Source organism: Ambystoma mexicanum, chromosome 7p (genome assembly GCF_040938575.1).
Source record: "Ambystoma mexicanum isolate Mex_15411 chromosome 7p, UKY_AmexF1_1, whole genome shotgun sequence".
Classification (NCBI taxonomy): Eukaryota; Metazoa; Chordata; class Amphibia; order Caudata; family Ambystomatidae; genus Ambystoma; species Ambystoma mexicanum.
Window position 1 is genome coordinate 155361935 of NC_090939.1, and position 21478 is coordinate 155383412.

Genomic DNA, 21478 nt, shown 5'->3' on the forward strand with positions numbered 1-21478 from the left:
AGAAGTTCAGGGGGATCAGGGTTGAAAGCCTGTGATCCAAATGTTTGAGGGAGAAAAGACTGAAGATTATTTTTCTGAAATAATCTTTGGTCTTTTCTCCCCTGAACATTTACAACTTGGCCCCCGCCCCACCCACACCACCACCACACCCCCATACCTGTACCTACCCTGTGTCCCCACAACGCATTTTGCCTTTCACTTCTGCGATCGGGAACCAGCGCCGTAGGGTCCTTTTCTTTCTTTTTTTGGGATAGCTGCGGGGGTTACCCCTGCCACCCTCGCTCACAATATAGTGAGCAAGGGTGCGGGGGACACCCCCGCAGCCCTATTTTGTCTGGTGCTTTTTTGGGATGTGCTGCGGGGGACACCACTGCAACCCCTGCTCACACTATAGTGAGCAAGGGTGCTGGGACACGCCAGCAGCCCCTGCAGCCCCCTCCACCGAATGTGTGATCTGGTCGAACTTTTTGGTCGTTCAGAAATTTGGAACGGCCGAAATCCGGCCAAATCACACATTGGATCATTTAATTTCGGTCATTTCGGCTGATTCCGGTCAGGGACACCATCAAAGAGGAAGTTTCCAAGATGTTGTCCCTTGGAGTGATAGAGCCATCCCACAGCCCCTGAGCTAGCCCAGTGGTACTGGTCCCTAAAAAAAACAGTGGTAGGAAAACTAAAGTTCGCTTTTGTGTGTACTACAGGGGGCTCGATTCTGCCAAGTACATGCATACTTTTGACCTCACAGCAGGGTATTGTCAGGTTGGCTTGACAGATGGAGCGAGAGAGAGATTGGCATTTTCAACCCCGGAAGGACATTATCAGTTCACTGTGATGCCCTGCAGATTTAAGAATGTCCCTGCCACTTTTCAGAGGATGGTTAACTCGTTTTTGCCTGGCCTGCAAAACTTCAGTGTCACCTATTTAGACAACATTGCTGTGTTCAGCCACACCTGGGAGGATCAAGTATCCCACCTGAAACAAGTGCTTCAGGTGTTGCAGAATGCAGGCCTGACAATGAAGGCCACAAATTGCCAGATAGCGGAGGGTACTGTGACTTACCCAGGCCACCTGGTCGGTGGCACTACCGGTCATTCATCAGAGGGTATGGGACCATTGCCATGCCCCTGAATGATGTAACATCCAAGAAGATGCCAAAGAAGGTAACTTGGACCACCGCCTGTCAAACCACCTTTCAGGATTTAAAGGATGGATTTTGCAGGGCCCCAGTTCTGAAAGTTCCAGACTATGATCAGGAATTAATTATCCAGACAGACGCCTGTGATTTTGGGATTGGAGCAGTGTTAGCGCAGCTGAACTCTGAAGGGGTGGAGCAACCTGTCGCCGACATTAGCATGCGGTTGACAAAAAGGGAAAGGAACTGGGTTGTCATAGAAAAAGAGGCATATGCGGTCGTGTGGGCCATAAAGAAGCTGAAACCCTACATCTTTGGGTCTCACCTTATGATCCAGACGGACCACAGGCCTCTGCGATGCTAAATGGCCATGCAAGGGGAGAACCCTAAGCTTTTGCGTTGGGCCAGATCCCTACAGGGATTAGATATGGACATCCAGCACAAGCCAGGCTCCCAGCATGGAAATGCAGATGTCCTCAGCCGGTACTTTCACCTTGATGGCGAACCAGACCCTCAGTAGTGTGGTGTTTCACATGAGTGAGGCTTCGGGGCATGTGAGGAATTCGACCGTCTGCACGGACATGTGCGCTCGCCTGGATATTTTTGATTTTTTGATAATGAAAATTAATTATGGGAGATCAACCTCTGAAAATGTGTCAGGCCATTCCGCACAAATTTTCTCTTCTCACTGCATGAAAGGAATAGTCACGTGTATTCCGGGAGGACATAGCCTACAGGCGTCCTCCTCCCCTGTCATGCTCAGCTCGAATGTGACTGCTACAGGTACAAGAAAGCTTCTTAATAAGGGGGAAGGTACACCTTCCTCCGGCCATGGGCAGCCTAATTAAAATTTTAAAGGCTCCATAGATCTGCTTTCCTATTGTTAGTTCGGCTGATGGCAGTGCATACTAATGAGAGATAATTGAGGCAAGCCTGTCGAAGAGGCTTGGTTGCCAAACAGACAACAGGAATGTGGGGCTAACACCCCTTTGGTATGCAATGTGTCTTCTTGAAGCTAGTTCCCACCCCTCTGTATGAAAGGCAGTGAATTGCAGGTCTGCGTCCATTAGTTACCGCAGGTACCCCTGCCGGCCCGACCCCTTTCAGAGGGATGAAGTATGTGAATTGAGGGAGACATGAAGTCTGCTCTTGGCACAAACTTTAATGGAGACATGTGCTTTAATCAAGAGTCACTGAGGGCTCAGTTAACCAGAGAGACACTTTGATCTACAACAGACAGGAAGATGGGTGGGTCTTAGGTACATGTTGTCACCCCTTAACTTTCCTGTTGCAGAACACTCTGGTCCTGACCTCATGCATAACAGAAGATTGTTGGTGGGGACCCGGGATTGGTTCATTACGGTGAGCTTAGCCTGCACCAATCACTGGGGCCCATTTGGCTTTAAAAGGGGGCTGAACCCCTCACTTAGCAGATCATCTGACGACTTTGAACGGAGTAAGAAGAAGGACTCATTTGGACCCAGGCTGAAGGTACAGTCTACCTTACATCTTCCGCCAGTGAAGGAAGGCCAGGAGTTCCAAGAGAGAAGCAAGATCCCTCCCCTTAACATCTCCCAGGGAACTGAGGGCGATACCGGACTCAAGAGGACCTGTCCAGCAGCTCCAGAACCGGTACCCAGTCAGTACACAGTGTGCCCTGCTAGGTTCTGCCATCAAGCTTCCTAGGTGGGAAGTGCTGAAGAGTCTATGGACAAAGGACAAGGCCGTTGCCTGCAAACACTCTCCTGAGCTTTGGGCCGTACGCCTTGAAAGGACAACACAAGCCTTGTGAAGAATCTAGGAGAAGTCCCACACAAGCAACAACCAGCGTCCATCTTTTAAGGACATTTCCGAGACAGTTGAGCCCTCGAACCACAACCAGCTACACCGCTGTCTGTAATCACGCCGTAGTCAGCAGAGACGTCCGAGACACCTCGACCAGTGCTCCGGATCTGTCAAACAGCACAGAGACAACGATTCTTGACCCTGTGCCATCGTTTAGGCCAGCTTGCAACTGTCCGTTTAGCCTCGCCCGCCTAACTGCCTGCCACCTGATGCCCGCAGCTGTCTCCGGTCTTAAACTCTGTCTCGGGAGCTGCAAAGCACTCTGGAACCGCCTCAATTCTGTCGAGCATCAAGAACTTCTCCAGCACCAGGTACATTGTGATTCTGCCCCCCTGGTCCTTCTCCGAAGGCCCCTTGAGACAGTTAGGACCCTTTGCCACCTTGGTGCTGAAACCAAATAACCTTGAACAGTAAGACTGATTACTTCACCAACTACTCTCCTTTCAGTATCCAGAGTGCATCCCTTTCCTTCGTGAAACTGCCTGTCCTCTCTGTTCCTTTACAGGGTTGGTTGTATTTTGTAGTGTGCTAGAACTGTCTGTTGTAGTAATAATAAAGTAGATATTTGTATACAATCTTGACTGGACAGTCCCTTTTATCATTGGGTCATAATTGCATTTTCGCTGTGTTGCAACTAATCAACGATCCACGACCTTGCGGAAATAAGCCTGCCGTTCCGTCTACGTTACCAAAATTGGACAAGGAGGTTTATAATTCACTTGTATTCCAATCTGTTCAGATCACTTCTGGTTTACTAGTGGTCTGGGGCTGATAGATAGTTTAGAAACCGATATTCATCCCTGGACTACTGTTGCTCTGGAGTTGATTCGTCATAAACATCCAAAAAGGTTCAGTCTGTTCCGAACACGGTCGAAAGTGTCCTAATCATATCGACTACTGCCATTTCCAAAGATGCATTTCGCCTGACATTTCCGAAACTCTTCTGTGGCCTGGGTAAACTAAAAGGGACTGTCGTTAAACTACACATCAATGAATCAAAAGAACCTGTACCTCAACATCTGACTAATAGGTTTTCACCTCAAACACAAAGGCACAGAGGAACTTCATCAATTGCTACAAAACTACATTATAGTAAAAGCCTCAGGCCCACCCCTGGATATCACCCCTTGTGGTTGAGCCCAAAGATGTAGGTTGCATACGTCTCTGCATGGACATGCAAGACAAAGACAGCGAAAGAAAACAGACTCAAGTATGCAGCTAAACTATTCACAGTAATGGATTTAAAAGGCATGATGATAAGCGCCCATGCATATTCTCATGAAAGGACCACGATACTTTAAACCTCAACGAAGAGCTATAGACTAAAGCATCATGGAAGAGGAACAGGAGACTACAAGCGATCCAGAACCACTGGCAAGCAATATGAACATGGCACAGGACCCAGAAGAGTTATAAGACAGCCTAACATAGGAAAGCCCTAAAGAAAGAGAAAGAGGACACAGCGACCGGGACCAAAGGAGATAAGCAAGGGGGAGATGTCATGACTTTATGAGTACGGTTCCTGTACATTTAAGAGGCAGAAAGGAAAGGGATGTAGCATGTGGTGAGTTGAGAACAGTGGTCGAAGTGAGCGGGAGCGGTCGGGAGCGGTGTTCCTCTACTTTTTTAAATTACGTTTTACAGCTAATATACTTTTATTTTAAACAGAAACTATTCCGGAATGGTTTCATTTTAAAATAACAGTGTAGGAAGATGTTGCAGCTTGCACTTTCAGTGCAATGCACTGAACGTTCCCTTAAAGAGCAGGTGCAAGTGTTTGGGGGTTTGTATTGTGTGTGGGAGTGGGCGTGGTGATGGGGTTTGTGGGGAGTGGGTGCTGGCCAGCAGTGAACGTAGTTCCACTACTTCTTTTCGTACACTTCTACCACTGGTCAGGAGGCGTGGTCAGAAGGAGCAGGGGCAGAGCACTTGTAACAGAAGAGATATAGGCCCTGATTCATGCAATTATTTATGTGTAAAACGAGGATGTGCGTGCCATTCTGCCCGCAAATCCACAATCGTCAAACATGGATTTGCGGGCAGAATGGCAAGCAAATCGCCTTTTTATACGCAAATAATTCCATGAATCAGGGCCTTATAGCGTGGAATAAAGTACACACTCTCCCTCTGTCCTTCCGTTGTTGTCCTTGGTTGTTCAGAATACTGCTAACAGCGGGGTCCGATTTAATAAAAGGTGACCCACCAGCACGCAGGAAATATGTGATGTCCGTGCACGATCTTTCAGCTTTCGTGCATTTAATAAACTGAAAAAATACGGCCTTGCATGCCTTTTTTGCATTTGCGCTTAGCGCTAACACAAGTGTCACTTTTGCGCTCATATGATGTTTCGCTAATTAACATAAGGCTATTCCTATGTTAATTAGAGTAAACACAGGTGTATGTGCACACCAATATATTTTATCAAGCAATTCTGCTGCAATTTGATCCCCCTCTTTCTGCGCCATGGGTTACATGGTTCTAAGGGATTTGCCATATAGGTGACCCTTCTTATTAGGAGATCCCAATCTCACATTAAGGCATGCCTTTATGAACGCAGTGAGATATTGGTGCCCCCTCTTGATATGCCCTCCTAATAGGGAAGTGAAATGTTGCCCTCTGGCATGGAAAACAAAGCCTGCTTCTGTATCATTAGTAATAAAGAGAAAATCAGGATGGGAGATCAAAACAGCAAGATTGTGGATTAATTTATTTATGTTTCCTTGTATTAAGCACAACCCAACATCATGCTACTATTTTGAGATTAAATAAATTAATCCACAATCTTGCTGTTTTGATCTCCCATCCTGATTTTTTTCTTTATTACTAATTACCCTCCTGGGCATATCAGGACATAGCCAGGCACCCTTTATTATAGATTTTGCTTCTGCATCATGACGCTATAGTTGGTAAAACGTGAGGAAAGTCATACCAGAAGGGGTGAACTGTGTGCTTCCCCGGCAAAGCCCATGCTAACTGGGCACTGCAGTGTCTAGCAAATCAATAGGACAGAACAGCCTTTCACATGCAGTCAGTGGAACAGACACGCTTTAATGATGTGCACCTATTCTCACGTAAATGGATATGGTTAGCTCGGTGGGTTGAGCTGCAGAGATCTGAGGGTACACCAGGGTTGTCCAACTCCACGCCTTGAGGGCTGGAATTCTGACGGGTTTTTAGGATACCTCATTAATATTCATGAGAATTTATTTTGCATACATTTAGAATTATTGTATGAAAATATATCTGGTGAACATTAATTGGGGGTATCCTGAAAATATGACATGGTTTTGACCCTCGAGACCTGGAGTTGGACAACTTTGGTGTACCCTGTAGAGTAAAGGGTGCAATACTCTGCCATGTACCTACTGTAGAGGTCGTTGGTGCAAAGGCACCGCGTATTTCATGCAGGAGAAATGTACCAATTTACGGAGATTAACCTTTCTGAGATCTGATAGATAGGGTTAGAGAGCAGCTGGAAGATGTTGGTGCACATACTGTCCCATTGAAAGTGTAGGAAGAAAGCATTTAAGTGCTGGTAGCTTCTACTATATCCCACCAGTGTGCATTTTACCTGCCCAGATGATTGAAGCAGATCAGTGCACAATCAATCGTTTCCCACTTTGCTGAGACCCAGGGGCGTTGCTAGGGGGGGGCTAAAGGGGCTATAGCCCCTGATCTTTTGGTTGTAGCCCCGGATAGAATCTCAGGAGCTACAGCCAAAAGACTAGCTAGCCCCCAGTCCCAACAGTTCCGACATCAGCATAGCCCCGGGTCTTTTCCAGACCTAGCAACTCCCCTGCTGAGACCTCTAACAAATAGACCGTGGACGTCATTTAGGGGTCACCAAGGGTCGCACTTGTGACCCCTGATGCCTCCCTTGCCACCCCTAAAAAAATACATTTTTCATTTATTTATTTTTTTACAAATTGAAGCTCCTGGGCTTTGGCCAATGCCATGTGCCTCTTTGTTGCTAGAGTGGCTAGCTTTCTTGTTTAGGCTGCTTAAAAAATGAGGGGGTTCCACAAGTGCAACACTTTGAGTAGTGACGCTAAATAAGAAAGAGTAGGAATAACACATCATTTGTCTTTCTGGAATTCTAAACAATAATTGCTAGACTCATTAAAGGTTCATTTCAGGCACACTTTAGGGTGTGAGTCACTTATTTAGTCTGTTCACAAACACCTCAAATTCACAATGCAGACAAAATCCTCCAAAAAGCATTTTGAGTACAATAAACATCCATTTTTGACTATGTATTTTGCTTTTCACAAGTTGCCGTTATAGCATTTTCTGCCGATACATATGGAGATCCATTCTTGTATGAAATATATATCAAGTAACAGTGATATTGTAACCATATTTTTCGTAGTGTACTTAGAAACAATGCTATGTGATGACACTTCCTGTTTTGTCAAGGGGTAAACCGTCGTGTTCCATTTCTTCCCGTGATGTCACTTCGTGGTGGGGTCAAATGGCACCACTTCCTGTGATCTCATCAGAGGTCAAGGGTCATGTGATGTCACTTCCGCTACCCCTGGCATTTTGGTGAAATGACGTCCCTGAAATAAACCTGCTAGATTACTCCATGTCAGGAAGGATACCATGCCACAGTACTGTGATTTCACTTCTCCATCATTTGCCTGGTGAGAGCTGTAGTGCTGTGACCCCTCAGTAGAGTAAAATGGACTGAAGTACAGCTAAGGTAAAAACAAAGTCCAGTAGTGAAGTAGGGTATCCCTCGTGACATGGAGTCACTTGGCAACCCTACCAACGGGTCCCTTTTTACACACTCACACATACAAGCAGACAACGATATACAGTTTTAAACTTGAAACACATAAAACGGTAACTATAAAACAGCCAGAACTATTGGCTTTGACAATGTATGTCTTAAGGCAGAGCAGACGGTTGTATGCATAAAAGACCCCCTCTGGGCACAATGTAAATCAGGGTTCGGCTATGTGATGTTTTGGACTACCACTCCCAGTCAGCATAGTCAATGTTGAGAAATCATGGGAGTTGCAGTACAAAACATCTGGAAAGTCAAAGGTTGCAGACCCCAGGTGTAGAGGGATTGACCCATAGAGACACCCAAGGTGTAAAGTGGACTGTTAGCAAAATACTGAAGAGAAGGTTAAGAGGTTTGTTCACCTAACAAATGATGCTTTGTCCAAGGTTTAATTGAACAACAAGCTGAGTGTCGTGTCAACACCATGCCACTTGGCCAGCCTCTATATCTTGACAGCGGTAGCACTCGAGCCAACAGCCACAGTTATTTTCTTTGTTTTTTCGGCCAGACAACAACACCATCTCTGAGCTCAGTTCCCTGCACGAGGAGGACTCAAACTTTGGCCGGTCGTACCGGCAGTCACGCCGAAAGCCACCTACTGGTCGGGAGCTGGATGGCAATGCTGAGTACTACCCTGGGGCGTCGGGGGGCTCCACGAGACAGCCGACAAGTGGCAGTTACCGAGAAGAGCGCAACAGCACCAGAAATAGGTAAGAGGAAACTCCAAAAATATACATGAAATTGGAATTGAACGCATAGTGGTATTTGTTGTCTTACCTAATACTGGCCAAGACAACTATCGCTGAGTCATAGTTTTTGAAGGTACAGCCCTCATTTTGATCTGTGTGAATGCTCAAAAAACCCAGAGAAAATGGCTTTCACCTTATTTTGCTCATCTGTCCATTCCAAAGCCTTGCAGCACAGATGTTCAACAATACCAACCAGACTAACAAAAACCCTGCCCTGCCATCACAAACAGTATTGTTCTACTCTATAAACCAAGCCCAATGCTGGCTTCCTCGCGTTGTGTCGTTCAGCTCGGTTCTGATGCAGTGGCCCAATGCTGGAACAGAAATTCTCAGTGTCACCGGGCATAGGCCTTCCATTTCCCACAAAATTGAATGAGTTCCACACTCATGAGCTCGAATGAGCTCACTGTCTCCCAGGTTCTGGTACTCTCAAGGTTGGACTATTGTAACAACCTCTTTCTAAATCTACCTGTCTCTAATCTCCACCCTTTGCAACTAATACAGAACAGGACTTCAAGACTTGTCCTTGGTCTCAAGCCCTGGGATCGTATCTCTCTAGCCCTGAAATCGCTCCATTGGCTCCCAGTGGATGCAAGGATTCAATTCAAAACCCTCTGCATTGTCCACAAGGCTTTCTGGGGCCTGGGTCCAAAATACCTTCAGCTATCCCTCAACTACCTCCCCTCTCAAGCTCTTTGCTCCTCTATTTCTAACTCCCTCAGCGTCAGTCGTTTTTCAAAGAAACAAGCTGGGGGTAGATCTCTGTTTTCGCTGGGGCCTCCCTCTGGAACAGCATCCCTGCCACTCTGAAACTTGAGGAGAACCATCTCCGGTTCCGGAAGCACCTCACAACCTTACTCTTTGCTTCTGCCTTCGCTCCCCCTCTCTCCTGCTGATCTGTTCTCTCTTGACACTGGGCCCCTGGCCTACCCTCTGTCTTCCGGGCTCAGGTACCTGCTCACCCTGCAACCCACCCGCACTGCCCGCGGGCCACCCCTTGCACTGGGGTCTGTATCTGTACCCATACAGCCCCCTTTTTCTTCCTGCACTTATCAGACATAACCTGCCTGCTGCCTTAAACCCAGCACTTGCCACTTGCTGGCTGCACTACCACTGTTTGTTGCCTTTACTATTTATTTATTTTATTTTTTTATAATTTATCTGTTTTTCCTTTGCTCCACACTTACCACTTCTCCCCCCTTCCATGCACTTTTTCCCTTTACCTCTCCCATGCACTTGCGTTCTCAATGTCACTGGGCCTAATAAGAATGTTGTCTTTTTGTGACTCTGGGAATCTATGCAAACGTTGAAAGTTCTTCTTCGTCCTCTTTGGCACTTTTCGGATCTTGTAAAAATCTGAGTGATTAAAATACAAGTAAATTAAAAAAAAAAAATAATAAAAAAAAATATATAAGAATGTTGTTTTTGTTCTCCCTTGTTCCCCTCCCTTGCTGCGCTCTGAAACACTTGTGTACGAGGGCGATAGAAATAAAATATCAATATCAATATCAATATTATGCATGCACCTGCATAAACCATGTGCAAAAAGTGGAAACGAATAGGACATTGGCGGCCACCAATCTCATGATAGCAGCTGTCATTTCTGATCTCTGCTGTGTGGCCTGCCATTTCTCATCTTTACCACCAGGTGAAGATCCCGCACACTTTGGCAAATGCTTAGTTTCCATAACCTTCACCACACATATCGAGTGCAACCTCCCTTTCCTGTACTTACCCAATGTAGACACTCTTTGTCTACACCACAGCGAAGCAGAAGGTATCACCCCTTCTTTGTGCCTTTACTTCCCAGACACCACAGGTGCGCTCACTGAAAGACACTGACGGGTCAATCCCTCCATGACCACAGCAGAGAGCTATTGGGGAAGAAGGCGACAAAGGCGGCATTGTTCCAAATCTGATTCAGTAGTGATGCTCCGCCCCTGATCACCCAAAACCAGACGGAGCACTCCTGCCCCCTTTGCAAACATGGGTTTAGCATAGTGCCTCCATGGGTAATAACCTGTTAATGTATAACTGTTTAGCAGAGTGCCCCCACCCGTGCCTCTGTACTCTCCCCTCTTGCACAGGGATGGAACTTCCCGGTCAAGTATGTCACAAGACAAATAAATTATACCCCTCCTGACTTGGATGTCAACACTATGCTTTATGTATTTATGTATTAAGTAACTCAAATCAGATGAAATTACTTCCAAATGCCACAGAACTCTTTAAAATACTTCTGTCCTTCTCCTCACCCTTAGGAATGTGTAGATTATTTGGAATCGTACCAAAATGTCGACCTGACAATTGCGACGGCCGAAAATGCTGACTTTTATTTTTACCCCCCCTTACACCACATCTATATGTGGGGGGTGTAGAATATAATATTAATATGGGGAGGGGTTGCGGGGGGTCACATATATATGTGGTGTAAAGGGTTGAAAAAAAGTCTGCATTTTCGGCCGTCACAATAATCACATAGATCCGATTCTTTTCTCAAGCTCCTATTCCACACAAGAGGTAAGCCTTTTCGAAGCCGATACTTGTTTGCCAAACATGCAATGTTTAAGATGTCTGGCTCCTCTTTCAGCCTCCTTCACTTTGATTTCCCCAATACTTACTGACCCCTAACAAGGTTTCTACTCCAGAATAAGTATTGCAAAAGACTGGTACAGAATCTTTACTGACCCCCCAGATGAGATTCTTTGTTGAATCAAGATTAAGAACAACTTGGATCCCTGACCGATCTCCAACCCTATCTGAGGTCTTCATCCTAAAGTCTTGTCTATCAGAATGTATGTGTTACTTGTCCTTCCAGGTCCTTTCATCGCAATCCTGCCTCCAGATGCCCAATGCTGATTTGCTGACATTGTGGTTCTTTCAGCTGAGTCTCAAGCGACATTGGAGTAGACAGACCGTCCCCTGAGAGCAGGGTAGTGCTTGAAATCTGAACCTACAGCTCTCCTCTAGATTATGTGCAACTCTTGCCCCATACCTCATTACATAATAATTTTGTATATTGAGCAGCAAACCACCCCTCAGTGGAATACCACACATGCATTGTGTAGGCATAGGAGACGGCCAAATCATTGAGAAGCCCAGATGCATTTGTCTGGTGTAGGAGAGAAGGCCAAATCACTGAGAAGCCCAGATGCACTTGGAAGGTGTAGGAGAAGGCCAAATCACTGAGAAGCACAGATGCATTTGCCAGTGTAGGAGAAGGCCAAATCATTGAGAAGCCCAGATGCATTTGTCTGGTGTAGGAGAGAAGGCCAAATCACTGAGAAGCCCAGATGCACTTGGAAGGTGTAGGAGAAGGCACAATCACTGAGAAGCACAGATGCATTTGGCCGGTGTGGGAGAAGGCCAAATCACTGAGAAGCCCAGATGCATTTGGTCAATGTAGGAGAAGGTCAAATCACTAAGAAGCACAGATGCATTTGGCGGTGTAGGAGAAGGCCAAATCACTGAGAAGCACAGATGCATTTGGCCAGTGTAGGAGAAGGCCAAATCCCTGAGAAGCCCAGATGCACTTGGACAGTATAGGAGAAGGCCAAATCACTGAGAAGCACAGATGCATTTGGCTGGTGTAGGAAAGAAGGCCAAATCACTGATAAGCCCAGATGCACTTGGACAGTATAGGAGAAGGCCAAATCACTGAGAAGCACAGATGCATTTGGCCGGTGTAGGAGAAGGCCAAATCACTGAGAATCACAGATGCATTTGGCCGGTGTAGGAGAAGGCCAAATCACTGAGAAGCCCAGATGCATTTGGCCAGTGTAGGAGAAGGCCAAATCACTGAGAAGCCCAGATGCATTTGGCCAATGTAGGAGAAGGCCAAATCACTGAGAAGAACAGATGCATTTGGCCGGTGTAGGAGAAGGCCAAATCACAGAGAAGCACAGATGCATTTGGCCAGTGTAGAAGAAGACCAAATCACTGAGAAGCCCAGATGCATTTGGCAAGAGTAGGAGAATACCAAACCACTGAGCAGCCCATGTGCATTTTCTAGGCAGATAAGTTGGCTAATGCACTAAGAATGCCACATGTATTTATGAGGAGGAGGCAAATGTCAAACAGTGAGAACCTCACGTGAATTGTTTGAAGAGGAGTGTGAAATGAATTACCATGTCTAAATCTACCGCAGGACCAAATATGGTAGGGGATGGGGTAAGGGTCATGGGGGAATGTACCTGTTGGGTGCATTTTTAACCTGCTACAGCAGCAGTTGTTGGAGAAGGCAGACATTACATGACTCTTTGCACCCGCCACTACAGTCAATCAGCATCCATAGATCTCTTCCTCTGGGAAGACGAGAGGAATCTGTCTGCGAAGAATCTGACTCATAGGGAAGAAATGTATCTGCACCTGCAGTGCCTTTGCACATTCATCACTTGCCAGAGGATGGAGTTCAGAAGGAAGAGGAGGAAGTTATGCCGTTACCAACCAAACCCCAACAGGGAGAACATTTGACATCAGCTCAGCAAAAAAGAGAAAAATCCATGGATGAGGAAGAGGAGATGATGGCTGAAAAATTCCCAACCTCTGATTTCCGTGGAAAAAGATGACAATGAAGAACACAATGTTATACTCCGTGCCAAGGCAAGGTGGAGACTCATACACCTGTCATTTGACAAAACTACAGATAGCATTGGCATACCTATGCAATTTTCAAGTGCAATCAATGTACACATCAAACAAGTGTCAGACACTCGGACTCCCCATGCACCAGCATGGGGACAGTCGTTTCCAATCATGGTAATAAAAGCGAATGCCAGTAAACAATCACATCAACAGCACTGGCTCCTCAGTCAACATCTCCCACACAGCATTCACTGCAAAGACCACACAAGCATTCCCCAAGAAGGAGGAGAGGTTAGGGCCCTCCCAAAAATAGCGAGTGTGAGGCTATTATTATATGTCAGAAAAGCCACAAGCAAATCGTGCCACCTGCCACATATGGTAAAAAAGTGTCTTGCGAGGGAAGTCTGGGGCCAATTTGGGACCGCATGAGATTACATGAGATGGCATAATCTGCATGCTTGATAAAAGGGAATGGGGAACGAGCAGCCTCCCACCCCAACTGCTGCAAATGGGCACATTCCGAACAAGTTCCTGCTGATTCACAGATTTTCACAAGCCATGCAGTATCGCTGAAGCACACCACGGAGGAGGGCAGGAGCCCTAGCCTCTTGAGAGCCCAGGAGCGGCTCCAACAACACACGAACCAGCCGTGCACCGGATTGCCTCGACACCCAGGAAACATCAAGGGTGAGGCTTTATTATCTGAATCCTTCAGGTATGCACCTTGAGCATACCAGCACCTAATGTAGCAGCCCCACGCCGTGCCTCCCATCGAAAACGAAGTGCACCGCTTCGCGTGAATTGCCTGATCTCGGCAGATTCTTCCGCCTGGCCCCGTAATGGTGGGAGCATCGCGGCACCAGAGCGAGGCTCTGGCCGCGTGGCTTAGTTGCTGAGCAACTGAAGCTGTTTTCACCATCCCACATCCGCCGGCAGGTGGAAACGCCGGCCACTACGAAGGCCCACACAAAGGCCCCTGTTTGCCCCCTGTTCGCACCATGGAGCGGATTAGGAGCTTCCCTTACCTGCAACGGGTGCCTCTGCCTTCCTGCCTTCGAGCCCGCTAGTGCCACGTCTTCTACTAACAAGGTAACTCTGATCGCCAACGTTTCTTCCACACCCCTGGCAAGCATTTGATGAACACTAAGACACTGCCTAAGTATGCTTTGAACATCTGCATATTAGTTACTTCTCACGTGCCTCACAGGCGCCCCAGACTAGGCCTGCCTGCTGGGTTGCTTCCTATCCTGACCACTACTTTAAATCAGAAGCGCACTATGCTATTCATTTAGCCTTTCTGGCTTGCGTCAATTCTAGATGTAGTTAGCCTTGTTGCTCTGTCTCGAATTTAGTTGCATTTAACACTGTTGCTCTGTCTCGAATTTGGAGGCATTTAGCCTTGTTGCTCTGTCTCGAATTGAGAGGCATTTAGCCTTGTTGCCCTGTTTCAAATTTAGATGCATTTAACACTGTTGCTCTGTCTCGAATTTAGTTGCATTTAACACTGTAGCAGTATCTCGAATTTAGTTGCATTGAACACTGTTGCTCTGTCTCGAATTTGGAGGCATTTAGCCTTGTTGCTCTGTTTCAAATTTAGTTGCATTTAACACTGTTGCTCTGTCTCGAATTTGGAGGCATTTAGCCTTGTTGCTCTGTTTCAAATTTAGATGCATTTAACACTGTTGCCCTGCTTCAAATCTATATAGCAACCCAGTGCTTCTACTCACATTGTGGAACCTCCTTCCCAGGCCCAGAGTATAAGTACTCATCAGTCCAACCAGCACCTACTTAGTCGAGACTTATACCCACCTAGACTCGTACCACTATTTAGAATGTGTCCATCTACTACCAGCTTACTTGCCTTTGTCCTCATTTTCCTGAACACGGCTATTCAGCTTAAAATGGCACCACATTTACCTAACATGCCTCCTCCTACTGTGCTTACAGACCAGGCACCATCCTACCCAGGCACAGTTAACCCTCAGCTACTACCTAGTCTCCCTCGTACAACCACAGATAGGAACCTAGGACTTAGAGCCAGACTAGCTACAATTTACGAGCCTCTCGCCCGTTTATTGCCCACCCCACAGAAGTTCATAGAGCTGTTGCCTCAACTAAGCCCCAATACTAAAACCTCTAATCTTCCCCACAACCTCATCTCAAGACCCTTGTACAACCACCCCAGTCAGATCACTCTTGAACTAACTCATGATAAACGCCAGACAACCACCACTAAAAACACAACTACTATCAAAAACATAGCTAGCCCTAAAATCAAGGGAGCCTTGATCAACGCAAGATCCTTAGTAGCGCATGCCATAGAAATCGCAGACCTGATCCTCAAAGACGATTTTGACTTCCTCGCCATTACCGAGACTTGGTTACACCCTGCAGCAGGCCCCATGCTCATGCTAACAGTCCCAGATAACTACTCTATCCTGAGGCAAGATCGCCCCAACTCCAGAGGAGGGGGCGTCGCCATTATTCACAAATGCAGTCTATCCATGAGATTAGCTACGCCCGCCATTGTCCAATCCTGTGAAATTCTATCAGTCAAAGTCCCACTCACCAATATCCAAACCCTTACTATCCATTTGATCTACCGCCCGCCAGGACCCATCGGCACCTTTGATTAAGATCTTAACGCCATTCTAGCCAGCAATCTTAAAAGCTCATCTCAAGTCCTCACTTTAGGGGACTTCAACATAGGATATAATGACTTAGCAGACCCACTAGCTAGTAAAATAGTCACCACTCTTACTGAACTAGGCTTCGCTCAAAGAAGTATGGCACGCACCCACTCGAAAGGTAGAATACTTGATTGGGTGGCCAACCACAATTGTCTAGAAAACATCACCAATATCTCACCACTAATCTGGACCGACCACCACCTAGTTTCGTTCTGGTTATCTACCGACAGACCCACACCTCCGCCCATCAGAACGGCCCCCCCCTACTCTCACCAGAAACAAAAAGAACATTACACCTGAAAGACTCATCCTGAATTTACTCCCCAAACTTGACACACTCTCAGACAACTTGGATCCAGAGATCCTAGTTGAAGAATATAATAAGGCCATGGCCACAGCACTGGACCTCATCGCCCCACTTAAACTCAGACCGAGTAAACCAAAAACGCACCTCAACAAATGGTACACACCATTCCTCAAAAACCTAAGGCAACAAAAGAGAAACTGCAAGGCTACCTGGAAAAATCTCCCTCAGCTGAAAACAAAATCAAACTATCCAAAATAGCCGCACTCTATAAAAAAGAAATTTAAATGGCCAAACGAACCTCCTTTGACTCTCGTATATCTATAGCTAAATCTAACATGAAAGAACTCTTCTCTATTCTTAAAGAAGTCAAAACCCCCATATTACCCCCTGATACCTGCACCAAAGATAAAAATTGGTGTTCAGAAATTCAAAATGCCCAGGCCAATAAAATCGAGACCCTTCAAAATAAAATCTCCAGTAAAAAAGAGGCCCTAAAAGACACACTCCCATCGAAAAGCCCGGATAAGAGTACAATCACAGATCCCTCCCGCTTCAAGTTCTCTAAAGTCAACACTCTTGAAGTGGAAAAAATCATCTTGTCTCTAAAACCCTCCAACTGTCAGGGACATCTGTGCCCAGCTCAGCTCATGAAAGATGCCGCCCGCGACCTGTCACCTTTCATCACTAAACTAATCAATGCTTCATTTACCACCGGCTCCATCCCCACAAATCTAAAACAATCCTGGGTACTGCCTTTATTAAAAAAAACTACACTTGACCCAGCCATACCTACAAATTACCGACCCATAACGACCGTTCCTTTCTTGCTAAAAATTCTAGACAAGGTTGCTTATGTACAAATACAGAAGCACTTGGAAGAACACCACCTTTTAGGATCCAGACAATCAGGGTTCCGCCCGCAACACGGGACTGAAACCGCACTTATTGATTTGAAGGCTCAAATTGATACACTCAGGGACAAAGGGCAAGTTGCCCTACTCCTCCTCCTCGACCTCTCTGCAGCTTTCGACTTGGTCGACCACTCTGTCCTATGCTCACATATCCACCCAGCAGCACACTTCTCCTCCGAGGCCATCACATGGATTACCTCTTTTCTTAACGGAAGAACTATCAAAGTCTTCCCTCCCACTGCAGTAGCAGACCCGATACCCATTACCTGCGGTGTCCCACAGTTCTCCTATCTCTCCCCGACACTCTACAACATATTTACCAAGCCCCTTTTCGACGATTTGGATCATCTCGGTATCACCTACACAAACTACGCAGATGATACCCAGATCCTCCTTCCGCTTTCAGGAGATTATGAAAAGGATTTGGCCTTGCTAAATAGGGTGTACATCCTCATCCAGGCATGGATGCCCACTCACGGACTATGCCTGAATGATGAGAAAATGGAGCTTATCATCCTGGGTACCACGCCTAGCCTAAAGAAACTTAGCCCGGCCTACAACTCCTTTATGATAGATGGTAAGAATATTAAAGTCGGACAGGAGGTCAAAACTCTGGGATTCTACTTGGATTCTAACCTTTCTTTCAAAAGACAACTGAGTTCCCTGGCATCATCATCGGCATACACATGCAAATTGATCCGTTCAGCCAAACCATTTCTCTCAGACACTAGCTGCGTCACACTCGTTAGAGCCCTCATTCTCTCCCGTCTTGACTACAGTAACGCCCTCTACCTGGGAACCTCCAAGGGTACTACCAACAAGTTACAACCCTTCAAAACAATGCCCTGAGAGCAGCCCTAGGCACCCCCAGAAGAGAACACATCTCAGGATTTAGCCAACAGAACAACTGGCTATCGTCCAGAAACAAAATGCTCCTAAAAACGGCATCACTTACCTATAAATCTCTCAACAATGCCGCCCCGATCTACCTGATCAACAGATTCCATAGACAAGCCTCCTTGAGACCCCTCAGAACTGCGTACAAAAACTGCCTTTCCGTCCCACACTTTAAACTTGCTACTATAGGAGGCAACAGTTTCCCGGTAAAAGCAGCTAAACTATGGAACTCCTTGCCTCCCAACCTGAGAACAGACATGCCCTACCTGCACTTCCGCGCCAAGGTAGTATCATGGCTGAAATTGAACAACCACCAAGATAGCTAAATGGCCTCCCTCATGCTATTTGCACACTGTATAACCTATATGCCTATCCTTGTAATTTTGTTGTCACTGCTTGCATTGTTTTCCCTCCCTACTATGCTTGTATATACTCCCCATTGCCAATGTGTACCTTATACCTGTAACCAAGCTTCGCATTTTCCTGTATCTATTGCGCCCTGATACCTTTGGGTATAACAGCGCATTATAAATAATAAAACAAAACAAACAAACAAACAAACAAAACATTTCTGCCTCAGTGGCAGAAAACAGCAGGCCCATCCCTTGGAAGACCACACAGCACACTTCTCAGGTGATAAAGATTTGGGTAAAAGTCACATGGATGAATTGACACAGTGAAAAGAGGTGGAGACTTTCACAGCGGTGACTCAGTGGATTGCAGAAGAAATTCATGTGTTTCTCTTTCCTCCTCAATTTATTCGGCTCTACCAACCAGCAGAGGCACTCTCCGGATCATAGGACCGCGCTCACAACCTGAAGGTTCTGCCTACCTTTGTTGGACTTTACCAACTAGTCAATTCATACAATATCCTCCACATAATGTCACATTCCTGACTTCTTCAGTCCGGTTAACACCGATATTAGATTTCAATTGAGGTTCTGCCCCAATATGTTTGGCTCTACAAATGAGATGAGCCACTTATGTCTACCTTTTTACTGCCATCTTGCCCAGTCATCTAGTAGAAGCGGCAGGATGGTGCAGGAACATGCGCTTCTCGCTGTCTTCCACCACTAGCTCGACATCCAGCTCACACCGACCGACAGAGGACAGGCATTGCGCTCAGTACTTGCCTGCATTCCTCATTACTCTCTCAGCTGTTTTGCGCAAATGGCACCACACCCTGAATTCTACCACCACCCACAAGAGGCTGCACTGGTAGTGGTGGTAAAGTGAACAGGCTGGCAATAGTGAAATGGCCCCCAGTTTCCATCTCCTGAGTCGTCTGCTGGGGGACCATCTCTGGCTCCCCCACCTGCTGCTCTTCATTATCTTGCTGCACCTTCACCCCCCCTCCCCTTCTCTGTCCCACTGCACCTTTGCAGATATCTCTCCCTGCTGCTCCTGGAGTCCCTCCTCTCCTACAACTCCAAGGTCAAGGTGTCTTCCGTAGACACCACAGCCTTCTTTGAATTTGTAGCCACATCCTCAACCACCATCTCCCCCTTCTCAATTGCCATCTCCATCATCCTCAACCACCATCTCCCCCTCCGCAAACACCACCTCACCTCTTCAAATACCATCTCCCCCTTCTCCTCCTCATGCACCATCAACCCTCATCAGCTATCATCTCCCTCTCCAGAACAACTGTCTGCCCTCTCAGTGCCCATCTTCCCCTCCTCTCCTCAACCACTGCTGTCCGCTCCTCTAACTTCATCTTAACCTCCATCTACTCTCCTTCTTGGACTCCTGCTCCACCTCAACCTCTGACATGGTAGTGGTCCAGCTGCTCATCTTCTCTTCTGGCCACTCCCTCCAAACAAAACTCACATGTGCATAAGCTGCCAATGTTCAAAACACAAACAAAGTGCCAAAACAAACTATTGGAGTCTCACAAGACTATGACAATGGGAAAGGGTTCTTGAAACACACACACAGTAGGGAAGGTGACTGAGCACAATAGGAAGACTTCTCATGTTCACACACACAGGTCTCTCTATAAACACAGTAAGGGGAGTTGTTAGTAAATATTTATTTTATTATTTTTGAGATGCCACAAACATAACAGATGAAAGAGGAACTTTTGTGTTGTTTTTTTCAAAAGGGAGTAAGGGAGAAAGGGGATGATTGGAGAAGAAGCCAGGAGAACACCCACACACAAACAAAAAGGGATAATAACTCAATTAACAACTAACAAACACTTCCAAAAGACTCCTGAACACTCTTAGTCTCCTCAACAGCATGCCTAAAGACCCCTGCTCTCTTGATTCGGGTAAGATACAGTTACAAATGTGTAGTCTGACCTAAGAGTTCTCTGCAGAATCTCAGACGAAAGCCTTTCTAGGTCCTGAACAGCACTGACCTGCAAAATGTGCATATATGTGGTATCTTTCACAACTACTTGTGGATCTGATGGATACAAGTAAAAAAAACACAAGAGGAGATTTACAGCATCTACTCAACTCTACTATCGATATGGGTGAGATCCCGCTCATATTCATATTATAATTGGCCGAAATTACCCTAACTAAAAACGTTTTACTGTTTGAAGAAACATTTTACGAACAAATCTCGGGGACTGCTATGGGCGCACCATTCGCCCCGAGGCTAGCAAACCTGTACGTGCATCTCTTCGAGCATGAGCACATTTATTCTGAGACCAATTCCTTCAAGCAACAGCTCCTGATTTGGCGCAGGTATATAGATGACATCATCCTGACTTTCAAAGGGACTGAACAGAGCCTAGACTCCTTTAAGAGTTGGCTCAATGTCCGCAATCAACATCTTAAGTTCATCATGGAGTCCAGTAAAAACAAGATTCATTTTTTGGACTTACAAATTATGGCTAGAGATGGCTATCTCACAGCCAAGGGCTACAAAAACTGACAGACAGCAACTCCCTTTTGGCGTATAACAGCTATCAAGCATTGTGGGACAATCTCCCCTTTGGACAATTCAAACTGGCGCAGAGGGGTTACCCGAGAGAGATCATTAAGGACACATATAAAAGAGCAAGGAACATTCCAAGGGACATTACCCTGCAGTAAAGACCCAAACCACCAGCCAGGGGCAACATCACGGCCGTCTTTGCCACTGCCCCCACTTCAATCAATTGTAGAGGGAGATCAAAAGACAATGGCCTATCTTGAACTCAGGCGATGGCCATTTGGAAGAGCTGTGTTTTGCCATCACGCAGAGGCAGAATCTCTGTGACAGATTAGTCCACACACTACCCATGCCAAAACCTACAGATGAGGGCAAGCATGGGTAACATACACTTTGTACTACACAGCCGCAAATAGGACACGCTCCATGTGGACGGTGCTCTGTAGGCACACAGACATGTTGGAGCATCGGAGCACCAACAAGGACATTGGATGGAAAATGCACTGGGTGCAAAAGAATTTCACAAATTGCAAAAGCTGAGGTGTTATATACCTCATCACGTGCCCTTGCTGCTGCACTATGTAGGCATGACGGCATGAGCAATTTAGAAGTGGCTTATTTAACACAAGCTGGGCATCCGTATACATACGTTGGCTGCAGCCATGGTTTCCCATTTTCTAGAGATGGA

The 21478-nt window shown here is 46.3% G+C and overlaps 1 protein-coding gene across 4 annotated transcripts in view; it reads left to right on the forward strand.

Annotated features, from left to right (window-relative positions):
* ILDR2 (immunoglobulin like domain containing receptor 2) overlaps positions 1-21478 on the forward strand; it is a 1152771-nt gene that overhangs the window by 1104839 nt on the left and 26454 nt on the right. For all 4 annotated transcript variants that reach the window (XR_011283425.1, XM_069635971.1, XM_069635970.1 and 1 more), the window contains exon 8: positions 8275-8476. Coding sequence is in view for 3 of the 4 variants with exons in the window: in XM_069635971.1 (XP_069492072.1) it covers positions 8275-8476 (202 nt within the window). In the remaining variant the exon portion in view is untranslated. The remainder of the gene's footprint in view (positions 1-8274; positions 8477-21478) is intronic.